The following is a 17,513-nucleotide window of genomic DNA, read 5'->3' as shown; positions in this document are numbered from 1 at the left end:
CACACACTACATACATTTATACACACATTTTCAGGTAACAAGTGACGGCAAAATCATTTTAAACAAAAACCGTTGCACAGTGCAAAACTCATTGTAAACTAAAAAGTTTCAACGATCACACTATGTCTCCAGGTCAAGCAAAACAAAACCTTTGTACAATAGAGCTCGTACATTAAGAGACCACCCACATGTCTGCCTTTCCACAGCGCGCCAGAATAAAGAACTGCTGCTTCCATCGGAGCAAATGTGAGGAATAATGAGGCCTGATGACGTAACCTTCCGATCAAAACTGACCCGCTGTAGCGTAGCATCACGCAGTGCAAAGCGGCTTAGCGTCCTCCGGAAATTTACAGACCGGCCGCCTCCTTACGAAGAGGATACGGCACGACGGCCCGAATAAAGTTTCCCCTTCCTCTCATATTACAGCGCAGACCACATATTTCGAGTGGAATCGTATGGTGGGTCTTGTGGTATAAGCTACATTGCCTATTTGGCCAATTCTAAAGTCATTCGATATTCAACTGCGCTGCGGTGACGCGGACACAAGGCCGTTCTTTCTTTTTTTTTTTTTTTCTTTTTTTTTTCACATTGTTCGCGGTGTAAGCCTTCTCGGAGTGCACTCACAAATTGGCGCGATGGCTCTCGCAGATGGATGTGGCTTCTCTGCTGCCCTTGGACCTTCTGTACTACGTGTACGGCGTCAACCCGCTGCTTAGGCTACCACGCATGCTCAAGGCGAGTCTTCCGCAAGTTGTGCCGACCTCATCTCCAGTTTTGCGAGGCATCACTACCGACAACGCGCTAGAGCGTAACCCTGTGGGTGCTTGGCTGCCTTTGGCAAACAATAACTCTATAGAAGTTCTCAAGCGTCGTACAATGTATTTCTGCTCGTTTTTTTTTTTTTGTGTGTGTGTGTGTTTGTTTGTTTTCGTGAATGTTGAAGCGTGTTGTGCGCAAACCTTCGTAGTGAATGGAGAGTGTCACGTAGGTCCCGCAAACTATATGCACTTTGTCCAGAACTAGTACACATGGGAATACATTGTGGCTAATGCAACTCTCGTGGCATTGACGTGGATCTTTTTAAAGTGGGATTTGCAACCGTGTTCCTCAAATGCAGATACAAACGTTTTGGGATTTCTTCGACCGCATCGACGCCCTTGCCAAGTCGCCTTATGTGATCAGGTAAGTGCGGAGTGAACGAACGTGATTAAAAACCGAATGACCTCTTTTGTCGGGACGGCGTTTTCTTTTTTTTTTTTTTTTTGCGATAGAATGCCTGCCCGTTGGCATAAAAATAACTTATTTACAAATATACATGGGCCCCCGTCTCTCGAAGGAAGTCGGACGGCGTTTTCGAAACTTTGTATGTCGTGACGCAAGTTGCGTCTGCAGTACAACGAAAGAAATTAATAAGAAAACAAAGGCGAGAATTGTATAGAAATACTTAAAGTAAAACGTAAGCATAAGTGCTGATTTTGAAAGCGTGTTTAATGCGTTTCTAGTACGCTATACTTGATTCGGCGAGCGAGAAAGGAGGCGAATGGGGGCGCGGAAGGAAGGGATGTCAAGTACGGGAAGTTAGATAACAGTTGCTAATCGTGAATTACCCGAAGACGGAGGAAGGAAGCTTGTCAAAGTTGTTAGAATCGCTAGAAGTGATGGCGATGAGTCTCACGCAGACAGCATCTGGCTTACGTCTGCAGTGTTCTGTAAGGTGTTATTCTGATGTACACAAAGGAGTCGGATGGATCCCTTTTCGGAATGGATGCACCTCTCTTACAGATGTGATCTATAAAAACACGAGTATTCAAAAAATTTCGGTGTACCATAAGGAGCAAAATCCGGTCTAAATAAGTTCGAAGCCCTCCATTGCGCAAATTCAAAAGAACCAACTACCCCTCTGTAGAAACAACAACGATGGGGGAGCGCGAAGCTTTCCAAAATCAAGTCCAGCACCAAACGAACCAACCCAGAAGCGAGAAGCGGGTTGATTTGTTCTGTCTAATTTTGCACGTCCATGCACCCCTCTCCAAATCCAAACTGTATCGACCGTGCCGGAATGGCACAATCGGATAGACGTCGGCTTCGTAGCGCGAGGGACCCACGTTAGATTCCGACCACGATGGAGGCGAAAAGCAAAAACGCCCGTGCGTACGAGATGTCGGCGCACGTTAAAGATCCCCAGGTGTTCGAAATTAATCCGGAGCCCCCCACTACGGCGCGGATGACGCCTGCGTTGCGTCGGCGCGTTAAACCCCCCAATCATCAAATTAGATTCTGACCACGTGAAGCATTTCAATTTTTCTCGACTATACACCCACGATCGTTCATCGTCAGAGAAAGTTGGCTTTCCTGCAGTGCGTTTTGAGTGGACTACGGACGACATCAGTGAGAGACTGAAAGCTTCGCTCTAAAATATCGTCATCCGCACTTTTCGTCTTTCAGGGTGTTCCGAACGCTACTCTACATGATGTACCTGATTCACCTCAACACATGCGCCTACTACGCCATCTCCAAGTACGAAGGCATTGGATCCAATCAATTTGTTTTTCAAGGAGGCAACAAGACCGCGTGAGTAAAATACCCTTTTGCTGCTACTAAGCCAGAGGATGGAGTAGTTTCAATGCAGCGGAAAGGGGGAGAGAAGGAGGAGGGAACCAGTTGTTCGCTCCTGCTCCTCTTCCTCCGCACTTCCTCATAACTACATTTATTAACCTTTTTGTTTGCGTGACCTTCTTCGTTGCACCTTCTGCTCGCCTTCTCTCCACGGCGTGTTGACTCGAGGCAATAGCGAGCGACTGCCAGGTGTCCCATTGGTGCGCGCGTCGCAGGTACGTGCGTTGCTTCTACTTCGCCTTCAAGACGGCCACGTCGATCGGGAAGAACGCCAAGCCCAGCAACGAGCTCGAGTACGCGTACATGACGCTGTCGTGGCTGCTCGGCGTGTTCCTGTTCGCCTTCCTGATCGGCCAGGTGCGCGACATCGTGGCCACAGCCACGCAGGGCCGCACGCAGTGTCGCCAGGCGGTCGACGGCTGCGTGCGACACCTGAGACGCCTGGGGCTCCCCGACGACCTGCAGCGCAGAGTGCGCCTCTGGCTCAACCACACATGGGCGCAGAAGAAGACGCTCGGTGAGCGATCGCCCCCGGCTCTCCCACTCTTCGGGGACGACGACCGCAAAGAGGGAGTGGAGGTTCCGCGCTTTGGGAATAGAATAATACCGTCGACAAAACCATTGCAGCACCCTAGCTGTGCATTCCAGAATTCGTTTCTTGCTTCTTTTTCGGCGGGTAATCACGGCCGTACCCAGAGGGGGGGTTTGGGGGTTCGAACCCCTCCCGAAATCTTTTCCAGGCAGCACGTAAGCAATACTTACTATTGCTTTCAGCAAAACTATACCCCTTCCCAAAGTCCATAACCCCTCCCGAAAAACATTTCTGGCTACGGCCCTGGGCGGGTTAATCGTATTTTACTAGCCATCGGATCAACTCGCTCCGTGAGAAACATCGAGCTAAGCCTTAACCGATTGTTTTCGCGACTGATTTGGGTTCACTCGCTCTATGCCAGATTTTATGAATCTCGGGCAGGCTCGGTTGACACTCTAAATCGACCTGTAGAAGTTCCGGTAAGACACCTTCGTAAATCTGCTTTGCCACACCGCACCGACATGTCTAACAACTGCGGCAGCCATTTCAAATTTTGGTAAATCCTGCAGGGGACGAAAGACGGCTAGCATACGTATTACTAAAAAAAATTGTTGGCGTCGTGGCGTTTCGCAATGTGAAAATGATGCTTCCGTCGCCCAGGGCTACATCGCGCATACCATCTTTTAAAAGTAGGCAACAAGGCCGCCTGAGTAAGGCGCTAAGCAAACGCAGCGCTAGAGTAGATGAAACTACTGCATAAAGTCTGGTGAGATCGAGCGAGAGAGCGAAAGAACTTATTTGTTCAGAAGTAGAGAGCTTGGGCCCTCTTTGCCGCATTAGTCGGGAGATTTGGTTACCGGCGGCTTCTTCGGCCATCTGGACAAGGCGTAGCTGGAATCGGAACTGCGCAGCTGGGCCTCCCAGTGCTCTGTGTGTTTGTATGTCTACAGGGGGGTCACTACCATTTCCCCCTAATTTTCGGGAGGTCTGCGCTGTGGCCGCAATGTTTGCATTTATTTAAGAATATTTCTGCATGGGAGTGACTATAGGCCACCGGGTTTGGGACGGCGCTGGGCAAACGGGACAATGTCTGTCCCGCGTGCCTTTTTGCAATTTCGGCTACTTTTCGCCAAATGCGAAATGCGTAGTACCTGCAAGGTCAGAGTGTAGATCTGAAAGTTCGTTCAAAAGGAGACAAACTGCGCTCCACGCGCACTCAGTTTTTGTGCTATATAAATATTATCATTATTTGGCTTCGTGAAAGCCTGCAAATTTATAATACACTGTACGCATCCCTTTTAAAAAAACTGGCGATTACTCTGGTAAGCATACGGCGCGCCACATTCACAATTATGACACATCTGGTAATGCTAAGGTCAGACAAAAGAACAAATATCTGAAGCAAAATCAGCGTTACAATTTTGTGATTATTCGATGGTTGAAGGCTGCGAAGGAAAGAAAAAAAATAGTCTTCGGTCACGGCGTGTACTGCTATAAAACCACGCTCACAGCCTTTTCCTTTCTTTTCCCCCGCAGAAGCACACTCCTCCATCATTTACATTTTCCTGGTGGGAAACAATTTTTAAGCAAATTACACCCATCAACTAGGTCCGTTTATGGTGCAGGCACTCGCTGATGCGCTTTCTCTGCAAGCAAGCTTGTGGACTGCTTGCTCCTGGACTACTCGCAGGGAGACCTGTGCCTGGGAAGGGTTAAAACAATGGTCCACACCACCCGCACACAGTGGATGTTTCTCTTGCTCGTCCTTTCAGCACTACCAGCGGGTCATCGTTTCTTAAGTCGCGACAAAGGTTTGAGTGTTGGTATTTTCGTGATTGATCACAGGGCAAAATGAAGGGTATGTTAAGGTGTTGATGGTACGTGAAATAGAAAGGCACCAACTGACATTGACTGTAATTTTTGCAGTACGGGGTGCATGGTCGAACCATTTCGCCGTAAAACGGTGACCTCTAGTTTCATTTTCGGTCCAGTTACAGTTCCGGTTCATCGTGCTGAAAACATTATGGTTCGGGTTCAGGTTCAGTTCCGGCAAAAATATCGGTTCGACTCTATAGTGTTCGATTCGATTCCGGCTCGACATCCTGGTAAAAACAAATGTCTGATGCCACCACCACACACCAATTTGGCGTTAAAGAAAATTAAGCATACGTAAATAGGCTTGCGGTAATTACGCCCGCAGCGTAGAGAAACTAGTAAATAGTTTCTGCTTAAACTAGAAGACTTTTAGTAAAAAATACCACTCATCCCTTCAGGCGCTGCTGAAGATGAAATTGGATCAGTGTTCAATGCATAGGCCTTCAAGTGAACCATTTTGGACACTTCGTCACCGTAAACGTGTCTAAAGCAAGCCGCGGAACATGTTGTTTTCCCGTCCAACTCTAGTGAAATGCTTATTTATTTATTTACTTGGAAGGCACTGTCGATCCCTTGAGAGGGTTTATACAGGAGTGGGTATTGCTCACAGCAGTTAACGACGTTACACAAGTGTTTGCAATATAAAAGCGATCACTCCCGCAACAGATCACCTTCGGAGGCGCTTTATTCGTTATTTTTCGCACGTTATCCCTACAAATTGTGTCATGCTGGTTTTGTGATATATTTGATGAAGCAGTTTTATATATCTGTGGTCAATACTGTTCGCCGTTTCAGTCTTCAGTTCCACAATTAAGTTCGCACTTCTAAAGGTTCTCTCTCTCTCTCTCTCTCTCTCTCTCTCTCTCTCTCTCTCTCTCTCTCTCTCTCTCTCTCTCTCTCTCTCTCTCTCTCTCTCTCTCTCTCTCTCTCTCTCTCTCTATCTATCTATCTATCTCTCTCTCTCTATCTCTCTCTCTCTCTCTATCTCTCTCAATCTTTCCGAGGGCAGATGAAAACTCCATCTTGGCTACGCTCCCTATGAAAATGAAGACCGATATCGCCATCAGCGTTCACTACAATACACTGGCCAAGGTTCAGTTTTTCCAGGTACGTACAGGATAACAAGCAGTCGGAATAAATTTTCTCCCGTCGTCACCCTTGCATATATCCGGTCTCTTCTCTGCCCCCACAGGATTGCGAGCGGTCGATGTTGCGAGACCTAGTGCTAAAACTGCAGTCGGTGCTCTTTTTACCCGGCGACTACATCTGCCGAAAAGTGAGCTTCGCTTATTTTTAAAGACAATGATGCATGCCTGCAACACCCCAAGTAAAAACTTTTCCGTACGCGTGTTCCCACCAGCATCTGTTTCGAGAAACATCTTAGACCGCGGGCATTCATTTGACAGGCACAATCCCACTTTTATCAAGTGAATACCTGAAGTTGAAGTTGACTCTAACAACCTATTGCAAGAACGGTTTTATAAAGATAGTTATTTGTAATTAATCAGATTTTATCCCTCCACCTAATTAGGCTGTTGATGATTAACTGCGTCCTACATAAATATGGCCCACTGCGTAAATTATAACGCTTTATTTTTTCTTTTCTTAAGACTAAAATTTCTGTAGTGACTTCCGCAAGACAATCGTTCTTCGCAGCTGCCCTAAACATTAAGGAACGTTCTGTCCTTTACTTTCTTTAGTTAGTTCTCCAGTCAATCGGGGCGGAAGGGACAGTTATAACACTGTTTTCATTTCCAAGTCATTCGCACTGCATCTGGCATACCGCTTGCAATAATAAACAGCTACCAAGGTCGCTTTAAAGGTCCCGGGAACACGTTCTGCGGGCAACATTCGCATTCCGACCCGTTGAGTTCGTTACTGTTTTGTCCGCTGTTCTGCGAGAATGAAGTGACGTGACGTATATTTCGTGCCATTTGCAGGGAGAAATTGGAGTGGAAATGTACATCGTCAACAAGGGCGTCATCAACGTCATCGGCGGCGAAAACAACAACGTCGTGCTCGCCACGCTTACAGAGGGCAGCGTGTTCGGTGAAGTCAGGTGCGAAGGTTGCTCATGTTTGTTGCCTCACTGAAAACATTTGCCACCAAAGGCTAAAACAATATAACCATCGCCCAGTCGTATACGAACCAACTAAGCTTCTTCGCAAAAAAAAGAAAAAAGAAAAAGAATTTAACTAGTAAAAACCTAGGACCGAATCCACAGAGCACTTTCATTTCATTTCATTTCATTTATTTCAACCTTAAAGGCCCGAGGGCATTACATAAGGGAGGGCAAGTGACAAGGTACAGAGCAATGTTCAAGCATCTTATGCATCTTATGAAATGCTGCAATACCAGGTACCACATCGTATAGAGCACCAAAAAAAAAAAAAAGCTTAGCGAATCCGCACCCTCGTCTGCGATCCAAAAGTTGACATTGGGGTGCCAGTAGCAAGACTGAAAATAAATGATTAGTTTCCAACCCCTAATCGATCGCACAGCGTTCTAGACACACGTGCATTGTTTCCTTCAATTTAAGCGAATGATACAGATGGTGGTGCATACGGAACATTGTAATCGCATTCATGTGTAGTGATTGGGAGTTGTGAGGCCCACTATACGAGATACAGAGGATTGTGTCACTATTCTCACGTCACGCCTTCTGTGCCTTAGCTGGCACCACCACATGAGCACATGGCGTTCGAAGGAAAGGTTAACCTCCGTGTTAGCGCTGCAATTTCGCTAGCAGAACGTTCGCTGTAGCAGTTTTGTTCATATCTCAGCGGCAGCGACACGCATCTAAATCTCACACACAAATTTATTGACAGTGCCTCCCCACGAAGTATGAAATTTGATGCCCCTTGACAAGCGGCCTCGCAGTAAGACCTTCCTGCCTTCGCGCGAGCGGGCCCTCTCTCCCTCTCTGCTCCAGCCTCCTGGGCCTGCCCGGCTTCAATCGGCGCACGGCGGACGTCCTCTCGGTGGGCTTCTCCAACCTGTTTGTGCTCAGCAAAGACGACCTCAACGACGTTCTCCACGACTACCCCGACGTTGAGGCCATGCTGCGCCGAAAGGCCAAGTGAGTACGCCGTTCGCCGGCCTACGGGTTATTATGGCTTCTCTGTTCGCTTGTGGAGCACACATTCACAGGCAGCGCGTGTCCGCTTTTCCCGAGAGCTCCGATGCCTGCATCGGTACTTGCACTTGTTCGAAGGTTTCGCGCATCTGTGGGCACGTGTTGGCATTACGCCGCGCCCATAGGCTGAACTGTCACTGCAAAAGCTATAGGCACGCAACTGTAGAGTAGCCGGACTAAAAGAAAGACTCGTGAATAAGGCGGCTTGTTTGCTTCACCACGACCGCAGATCCTCTTGAAAGTTACGTTCACGCCCGCGCGACTTTCCGGTCCGCCTGTGGCTGCTCTTAATTTTAATCATTTTATAGTTGCCGCGCGTAGGAAACATTTCGTTTCTTTATACAGACTGTACCCTTTTACGTCCTACCTTCTTGTTCCTGCAGTCCTTAAACTGCTTCCCTCCGACTATTTAAAACGTGGGCTCGCTGACGAGGCACGTGTAAGGATTTACCTTGATAACAACAGTGAAAATTTTTCAGTTATAAATGCTTTAGACAGAGCGGCACAAGTTAGAAAAATTTTAAGCAACTTGAGGTTTGTGGAGGATTTCGTGACGTTAAAGGGACACTGAAGTGAGTTAGTAAAAGTCTTTTTATTTTTTGTGGCCGCATTGTGCAGATTAACATATGCAATTCATTATTTGACTATTTATCGGAAGCCATTTGCAAGATGAAAAGCCTATATTCTCGACTTTGTTGGATAAAAGCGCACGGCGGTAGAAGAAAAAAGACCATTAGCCATGCCACTGTGTGACGGTGGATCAGCAGCGAAGCCTTTTAAACCACGATATGCGGCGACACAGAATTTAGGGGAAAAGTATGGGCAAATTGTATTTCACTTGAGCTTTAACGACGGTAATCCCTAAGAAGGACGCATACATAAACTCACACACTTTTATTTTGACTCTACTGATCTTGAAAATGGTGCCTATAAATGACTAATCTCCTCAAAATTTATAATGATACGTATCCAAGATACATAACTGAAGTTCTGGTCGTGAAAATGGTGCCTATTATTAACTAATCTTCTCAAGATGCATTAAGAAGTGATAAACTTGAGGTTTTGAAACCATGTTTTGAACTGCGGAAATGTCCCGCGTACATTTAAGGCCCCAAAACTTTTTGTGAGTTAAGCGTGCTTAGTGGGCGGATTGTAGACAACAGAATAGCATCCATTGTGCAGCACGCAGTTCGTGAAATGAAGTATAGATGCGGCTGGGGGGTGTTGGTGAGTGTGAGTGAGAATGGGACAGATTCAGTGTGTCAGAAGTGTAACGCTGGTTGCTTGAAAAACCAGCATATTGATATTCCCCCTTGTACTCTCACGCCTAAAAACTTGCTCGGCTGAGTTGAGCCAATGGCCAGGGACTCCAGAACCGGGGAGAACGGGGGGGGGTCTAACCCCTCCCCCCCCCAACATTTTTTCAGAGGGAGCAGCGCATCCCCATTTTCCGGCAGTTCACTCTGAAATCAAATTTTTGACAAGAGCTAGTTAAATTTTCAAACTTGTAGTTGTGTGGTCCAATGCTTTCCGAAAGGCCAATGATCAAATGGACGTACAACGGTGGCACGATGGCCGGTTAAGAAGCCGCAAATTAAGGCACCCCACCTAACATACCGCAGTAACCAAACTCTTAAATCACAACTACGCAAGCAGATGCACAAAAAAAGGCGGAATATTGGTTTGAACACGGAGAGGGAACAAAACACATCGATGGATAAGAAACATTTCGCTCATGCCACCGCACTTCCCTACAAATACACAAGCCAGACATTCGCCGGACACTGTACCAACAAAGCTGACCACAACTCTTGCATTTGCAAGAGTTGTGGTCAGTGCGGAAAACCTGCACAAAATATTCATGACCAGTTCATAGACTGCCCCCTAGCAAGAAAGGAAAGATTACTCCTAACACGCAAACTTCCAAGCACCACAGAATACAAACGTGAAATAATCAGACACCAGGGTCGATACCAAGCCGTAAAAGAACTCGTAAAAAAGATCAATCGGATCGTTGACCAAACCTAACTGTCCCAATCTCGGCTCCTCGGAAGCCAGCCTTCGGTGACGCTACTGAACGGAAACCTATCAGTCAGGTACAGTAGCATATCCTGAAGTTCAACGTTCTGTTCAATTCTGTTCCCTTTCTTTTGTTGAAAGCTCTTTTTTCTTTTTATTTTACGTTACCTCTTGATTTTTTTAACCTCTTCTTGCCAATTTACAACTTATTTACTGATCTATTTTATTTATTTTCCGAACAATTTACCACACTCATATGCCTATTTCATTTCATTTCATTCATTTACTTTCAGGACCTGAAGGCATTACAGAAAGGAGTGGGGTTTAATAAGAAGTAAAAATGTTCAAACAATACATTTAAAGCACTTCTTGATGGGTGGATGACCTTGAAGTTGTTTACGTCCGTCATGGGGGCAATGGCTGCGGGAAGGTGGCTCCAGTCTCTGCTTGTTCGTGGAATGAAGGGGTCATGATCAAGATTAGTTCGACAGATGGCACACCAAATTTTAAACCATGAACCAAACGGGACGAAATATAGGAGGGGTTCGTGAAAAGCTGTTCTTTTAAAATGGGGTTGTGATGAAAGATTTTGTGAAATAGTGAAAGCCGTGAACACTTACGGCGCAATGACAGGTCAGGCAAGTTTAGTGACTTCTTCATTGCAGTGTCGCTTGAATGGCAATAAGTTAGAAAATACAAAAACGAGCTGCGCGGTTTTGAATCGATTCGAGGGTGAGCATGAGAGTGTGTTTAGAAGGATCCCAGATGGCGCATGCGTATTATAACGCCGGACGTACTAGCGTTTTGTATAGAGCTAGTTTCAGCGATGAAGGTGCAGATGAAAAATTACGACGTAAATATCCCAGCATGCGATTAGAATTGTTAGTTATATAGTCAACATGCACTTGAAAGACAGGTTATTTGGGATATGAAGACCGAGGTATTTGTATGAATCGACGTGTGATAAAGGAGCGCCATGAAGACTATACGTACACGGGTTAGCAGTATTAGCACGACGCGAAATTCGCATGTATTTACATTTCGTCGCGTAAGTCGCATGAGCCATTTATTGCACCAATCGGATAGGTTGCTAAGATCGGTTTGAAGTTTGATGATGTCCGCCCGGGCAGAAATTTTCAGATACAATACACAATCGTCAGCGAAGAGCTTAATGGTTGAAAAAGTGGTGCAGTCGGGGATATCGCTAATGTAAATAAGAAAGAGAAATGGCCCCAACATTGACCCTTGAGGTACGCCAGACGTTACAGCACAGGAGGGGGATAAACAGTCATTAGCGGTTACCTACTGGGTTCGGTTGGAAAAAAAGTCTTTGATCCAAGAGAGTACATTAAGTTCAATGTTGAGTTTGCTAAGCTTCAGGATTAGTCGTGAGATACAGTGTCAAAGGCTTTCGCGAAATCAAGAAAAATGCAGTCAGTGTCGAAACCTTGATCAGCATTAACAAACAGGCCGTTAGTAAAGGACAAAAGCTAGGTTTCGCAAGACAACATCTTCCTAAAGCCGTACTGACAGTTGCTGAAAAAGGAATTTTCTTCGATAAAACTAATTAAATGTAAATATACTATGTGCTCTAACATTTTACATGGAATAGAGTGTTAATTTACAGAGTGTTTATTCGAGCGTTGTACTTCCTTCGGGTCATTAATGATGCTGGGGAGCAGGATTCTTCAAGGCCGGACACCCTACTGCTACCACTGTGTCCAACGAGGTAAACAGGAAGAGTAAAATCAATGGAGAGGTTCATTGAGAACTATGAAAGGGTGCAAGCGACTTTGCAGGAACTGGTCCAAGTTCAAAGCTCTTTCAGTGGCACCATAAAGACAGCGGATATGTGATGCAGTATTAAAGAAATTCGAAACTTTACTGGGTATCAGCCTTTCTATAGAGCTCTGTCTAGCCCATGCGAGCAATTAGGGAGGATGTTTTAACTCCCAGTTCACTGCGCTTCAGGAGCAAAAGAAGCAGCAGAGACTCTCTGTGACCGCTCGGCAAAGCAACGGTCTGGCGCCTCATTTGACGTCCTATCTATGGAAGCGGGCAAACTCAAGAGCAAGAGAGTTAGGGTTAAAGGAACCTTGTGTGCCCAGCGTTTCGCAGCGGCCCCGAAGGCTTCAATTCACAGACAAACCTGAACAGCCTGCGGCGCTTGACGGCAAGTCGTCAAAAAAAAATAATAATTTTTTGCCGCTATCGATCGTATTACCACCGAGATCCAGCGGCGATTTGAACAGCTAGCCTGGCATGGAGCAGCTGATTAGCCTCCTCGACCGCATTTTAACTTAACTTCGCGGAAAATGACCTAAGTGAGCTTTTAGGAGCACACGCTGGAGATTTTGACATCAGGCTTTTAGCCAAACTCGCGCTTCATGCGTGACGAGGGTCCGGTCGCACGCGAACGATTTTTACCGATTCTGCACGGGAAGTCTGCAAATATGCGTAAGATGTACGATCGACCATGTTGTCCAGTACCTCCAACTCGTGTGCGCCGGCGTCAGCTGTTTCAGGAGAGCGATCTTTCAGTGTTCTGAGGCGAGTAAAACATTCTTGCGCAATCTAATGACGCAGAGGAGGCTGACATACCTTCTCCTCCCCCACGTGCACAAGAAGAGAGCTGTATAACTGCACTTGGATGCCGTTATGAAAGATTTCGTGTCTAGAACGGCAGAACGAAGAGCAAACTTCGGCCTCCTTTGACAACCTCGTATACCCAACGCCTTCTTGTCGTGCCAGCCATAAAGCTCGTCAATCTGCGATAATAGCTTTGTACCTAGTGCCCATTTTCTTGTCTCTGCTTGTGTCAGTTCCCATTTGCTTCACTGTGGGAGCGAATGCAGAAACATTAAAAATGATTTTTTGCAGCTTTCGAACCCGTTTTGTGATCTGCGGGGTCTGCGCAGGTTTTCAGTACTTTTGAAACTTCCTACCATTTTTAAAGTATAACCAATGCAGCATAAGCGAGGATGAAAATATGTAAAATATAATATGGATAAATAAAAAATAAAACATTAATAATTGATGGCATTAAAGTGATGCTACTTGTTAAAATAATAAAATGTAAGTAAACAAAAATTGACAAATATTGTGAAAACAATACATAATAAACACAACATAAGACGACAATACTTGCCCCCCCCCCCCCAAAAAAAAAAAAAAAAATGTTGCGGAATCCCTGCCATTAGCTGAATGCCACTTGTGCTTTTTCTGCGCATCTGAGACGCAGTGACATTTGCGATGGGCATGATTGGTGCGCTAGATTTTCGCAACGCCTCTCTGTATGGTGGCCGTCCAAATAAACGCGTAGCATTAAGTAATGGACCTCTCCCGGGGTACGTCACGCAGCGGCCGTGACGTCACGGAAAGCGCACGTGCTGGGTGTGGCGGGAAGGGTGGTTGGCAAAACATTCGGACCGGCGCGCGGGGCGTATGCGCCGGCTGCATTAGACGCGCGCAAAAGTGGAATTTTTGTTTACGTGTTGGCTTTTCTGATGCCGGTGGGCTGCTGTGCTCTCGGCTACGCAAATCTTGCGAGCAAAATCAGCGGCATCAGACTTTTCGGAGTCCCCAAAGAGGTAAATTCGGCGTGTATTGTGGATGCGCGCAATGTGCCAAAGAAGCTGGCAGCCAAAGCAGCGACATGGTCTGCTCTTACTCGTAGCAACATTACCCATTCTCGAACTTCTTCTGCCCGTGTGTACGAGATTTCGGCGCTCGTTAAAGATCCCCAGGTGGTCAAAATTAATCCGGAGCCCTCCACTACGGCGCGCCTCATCGCCTGCGTTGCGTCGGCGCGCTAAAACCCTATAATCAATGAATCAATGAATCGAACTTCTGCTGTTCTTTCTCCAAAGCGCAGTCATACCGTCTACATTGGCAGTCCGCCCTGATTCGTGCCATGAAATGATGCTGTTTATCAACAATCTGCTATCATGCAGCACCAGCAGAAATTTGGTCAAGTGAAATAGTGCCGGGGGTAGGGTGCACACGGAAATTTTCTTGCTGCGAAATATTGTCATGTTTTGAGGAGGTAGAGCACTGTATTAAAAACACAATGAATGGCGACACGAAATAAATGTTTCGACGAGGGATCGCGATAGCCGCCTGCCGCCAGACCGACAACGACAAGTTTGGTCTTATGGGGGGATCTGTTCAAGACGAACGAAATTCATTGCTTGTAAGTGCAATAAATTTTTAACTTGACCACTTATATTCTGCCTTGAGGATGCGGCAAAACAGAGATGCTTACCGTGCTCACATGTAGCATCGTGCCTTCGACGCGAGATGGGCCGCTCACGCGACTCGAAAAAACTCGAAAAATGTGTTTGCCCTAAGCGAACAGACTCAGTGAATGTATTTTTTTGTTGCGGTCTCCCGACGCTTTCGTATTCAGCGGCCGTACAAGGACACTAACTCTAACTATCATAAAATAATGACTACCGAAAATTATTTCAGTGCACTGTCGCAAGCTATGCGCCCTAACCATATGTGGCTGCTATGTTACTCACACAATGACGATGAACCGTTTCGCGATTTCACTGGGGAAAAAGGTAACAAAACAATCGGTCAATCACGTAGAGAACGACATCATCGCAATATTTTTATTGGAATAATTTTTGGCTGTTGCTCTTCATATTTTTGTTTCGTTGCTGCATATTTTACTTTTTAATCCTTTCATGCTTTATCTTTCCTTTTTCCCCTCGACATGAAATCGTGTGTACGCCACTGTCTCCGGGCGACGCAAAGAGACCAAGAACAGGGAGCGTATACGTACGCTGCATGAGGCACCGCGCTTAGCTTAAGCAGGCCTCGAAATCAACAATGATTTAGCTTTCCTTGGAATGTGTCCGAACACAAAGAATCTTTAAAAAAACATTCTTGGAATGCGTCGCAACAGCACCAACCTTCAGAATGACTCGTTTAGGCTGTCGCGCACAGATTATCCGAAAGCGTCGCCCATCAGTTGACCGTACGGTAAACGAAACTGTTGCGGAGGTTGTAGATGCGGAAAGCTACATGGAGGTGCGACGGCCACAGCTAGGATAGCTAGACACCCGCCTGCAATGTGGGCGGCCAGTGACGGCCCGAACCAACGGCACATCGTTCCTTTCGTGCGCCGCGCGGCCAGGCCAGGCCGTCGGAGCAGGCGCGTTCTGCCAACCGCCACCGCACTTTGCCGCCGCGAGCAGGCGCCACCCGTCGCGCACGTGCGCTTCGTGACGTCACGTTGTTTACATACAGGGAGAGGTCCATTGTTCCGAAATAGCACTGGCGCCCATGCATGCCGTATTTCCCGACGCTGCAATGGCATCGAGAATAACTGACACTTGCGAAGTGCGCGATCTGCCAACACACACAGAGAGAGAGAGAGAGAGAGAGAGAGAGAGAGAGAGAGAGAGAGAGAGAGAGAGAGAGAGAGAGAGAGAGAGAGCAAATTTTATTTCAACCTCAGGTTCAGGGGAGTGGGGTGGGGGAGGCCCAGAGGGCGTCCGCGACCGCCAGGGCTTAAAGGGACACTGAAGTGATATGTAAACATTGCGGGATTACTAGCGCAAATTGTAGTCCGGAGTCCCCAGGCCATGTTTCGACCACTCTAGGCGCGTTTACGCGATTTTATTTAGTAGAAAAACTAATTCGAAAATGCTGTCCTCCTCTCTTTACGCTCGCCCATTTTCTGTGGCGGTTTCGTGTGACGTCAGGAGGGGATGAGCTGGCAATTGGCTGCGGTACTGCACGGCTCCCCGGCCGTCAGACACAGTCAGTCGGGCCAGCGTTTCGTCCGCCGGCCGCCGGCGGGTCGTCGCAATCAGGGAAGTTGCTTGGTCGCAATTCGTTCGCTTAGTTGAAACGAAGCCAGGACACGTTTGTGAATGGAAGAATGTGCCTTTCTTTACTTGGTTTGTTTGTACACTGTATCTAGCTCCAAGTCAAGGTCGCTTCACGCAAGCGCTGCACAAGCGCACATGCGACGCTTCGCTGACTGGTACGCCAGTAGGAAAATATAAGGCCTCTTGAAGGCGGGAGAAGTGTCAGCGAAGTCAATATAGGTACTAAGGAAATAAAATCAACTGATATTTTTACCGTACAGCGTAAAACTAGGGCGCGGGAAGCACTTTTTTGCGCTGGGCGAACAAGCACAGCGGTCAGCAGCACGACTACGCATCTGCGAACGCTTTTCCGTCTACGAAATGCAATTGCTAGACGTGAGCTACTGTGGAAACTCGGGCGACGCTTACTGCACGAGCGGAGTACAACAAGTAGTCACCTAAGCTGCTTGAAATGCCAAAACTAAATAAAAGTGTAAACCGGTTGTACAATATATACCCTAGATTACCAAGTCTTTCGCATCCCGCTCCGTGGCTCAGTGGTCAGGGGCGCTGGGTGTGCCACCGTAAGTGTTTTGCAAGTCACGAGTTCGAATCCCCGCGGGTACGTGCTTTTTTTTTTTTTTTTTTGTAAGTTAACATTTTGTTTTCCGCCGATGTTTTCTATATTGAGTTCACCTTTTTTTGGGCCGCAACGTTCATGGCTACACGAACTAGTTCACAAAACGCGCGCAGGCTGGCACTGGCGCGCTAGCGAGTTCTCGTTGGCATGCTGTTGCCATAAGCACCGATTGCTTGCAGGCAGTGGGCACAGGCCAGAATGAACAGACCCTTGGCCTGGTGCGAACACGCTTTTTACGATACAGGCATGAGGGAGGCAAGCTCCAAATATGGGGAAAAAGCGCATGACATTTGGGCGTCTGCGGGTACGCGGAGGGCGTTCATGCACTGCGTAGGTCTCGGCTAGTGAATGCTACGACTACAAGCCGTCCTGGGAGGCTTATCTTGTGCATTTTACAGCCAACAACATGGCAGAAGCGCGGTACGATGATTACTGAGATATTAAGAATGCCCATCCAACAACGCCATTGGTTATGTTTTACAGAACCGAAACCGAAACCGAAACTTGCTTGATTGCTAACCTTGGGCATCGTCCAATCACGGCGCCCCTCCTCTCAACGTCACAGCCTTAGTTGGTGCGGCCGCCGCAAACCACGCATGGTAGTTTTTCTTCTTTCGCGCTTTGTAAAATAATTACCGATTTGTCAACCGGATAAACGATGAAAAGTGTGCTAATTTGAGCCAGTCTACGCAGTGCAAGCAAAAACGGGAGCTTGACAAATTCACTTCAGTGTCCCTTTTAAAGCCAGGGCTCGCGCCGTGACCAGCTCTTGAGTGGCCCCGTCCGAGCGGTGCAACCACTGCTCCCAGAGGTGGGGGAGGAGAGAGGGGGGAAGGGGTCCTTGGGACACTCATATAGCGCATGATAGCGCGT

General features: G+C 47.1%; 1 protein-coding gene across 1 annotated transcript in view; it reads left to right on the top strand.

Annotated features, from left to right (window-relative positions):
* Positions 1–17,513, top strand: part of Cngb (Cyclic nucleotide-gated ion channel subunit B) — a 73,139-nt gene that overhangs the window by 39,671 nt on the left and 15,955 nt on the right. The window contains exons 9-16 of the mRNA XM_077686336.1: positions 649–735; positions 1,118–1,182; positions 2,446–2,571; positions 2,832–3,133; positions 6,033–6,130; positions 6,216–6,299; positions 6,964–7,082; positions 7,956–8,102. Of these exons, the coding sequence (XP_077542462.1) occupies positions 649–735; positions 1,118–1,182; positions 2,446–2,571; positions 2,832–3,133; positions 6,033–6,130; positions 6,216–6,299; positions 6,964–7,082; positions 7,956–8,102 (1,028 nt within the window). The remainder of the gene's footprint in view (positions 1–648; positions 736–1,117; positions 1,183–2,445; positions 2,572–2,831; positions 3,134–6,032; positions 6,131–6,215; positions 6,300–6,963; positions 7,083–7,955; positions 8,103–17,513) is intronic.

This window comes from Haemaphysalis longicornis, unplaced genomic scaffold, assembly GCF_048455015.1.
Source record: "Haemaphysalis longicornis isolate Haplotype H1 unplaced genomic scaffold, Haemaphysalis longicornis Haplotype H1 scaffold_1, whole genome shotgun sequence".
Classification (NCBI taxonomy): Eukaryota; Metazoa; Arthropoda; class Arachnida; order Ixodida; family Ixodidae; genus Haemaphysalis; species Haemaphysalis longicornis.
Note: the sequence above shows the minus strand (reverse complement) of the source record. Positions and strands in the feature narration are given on the sequence as shown.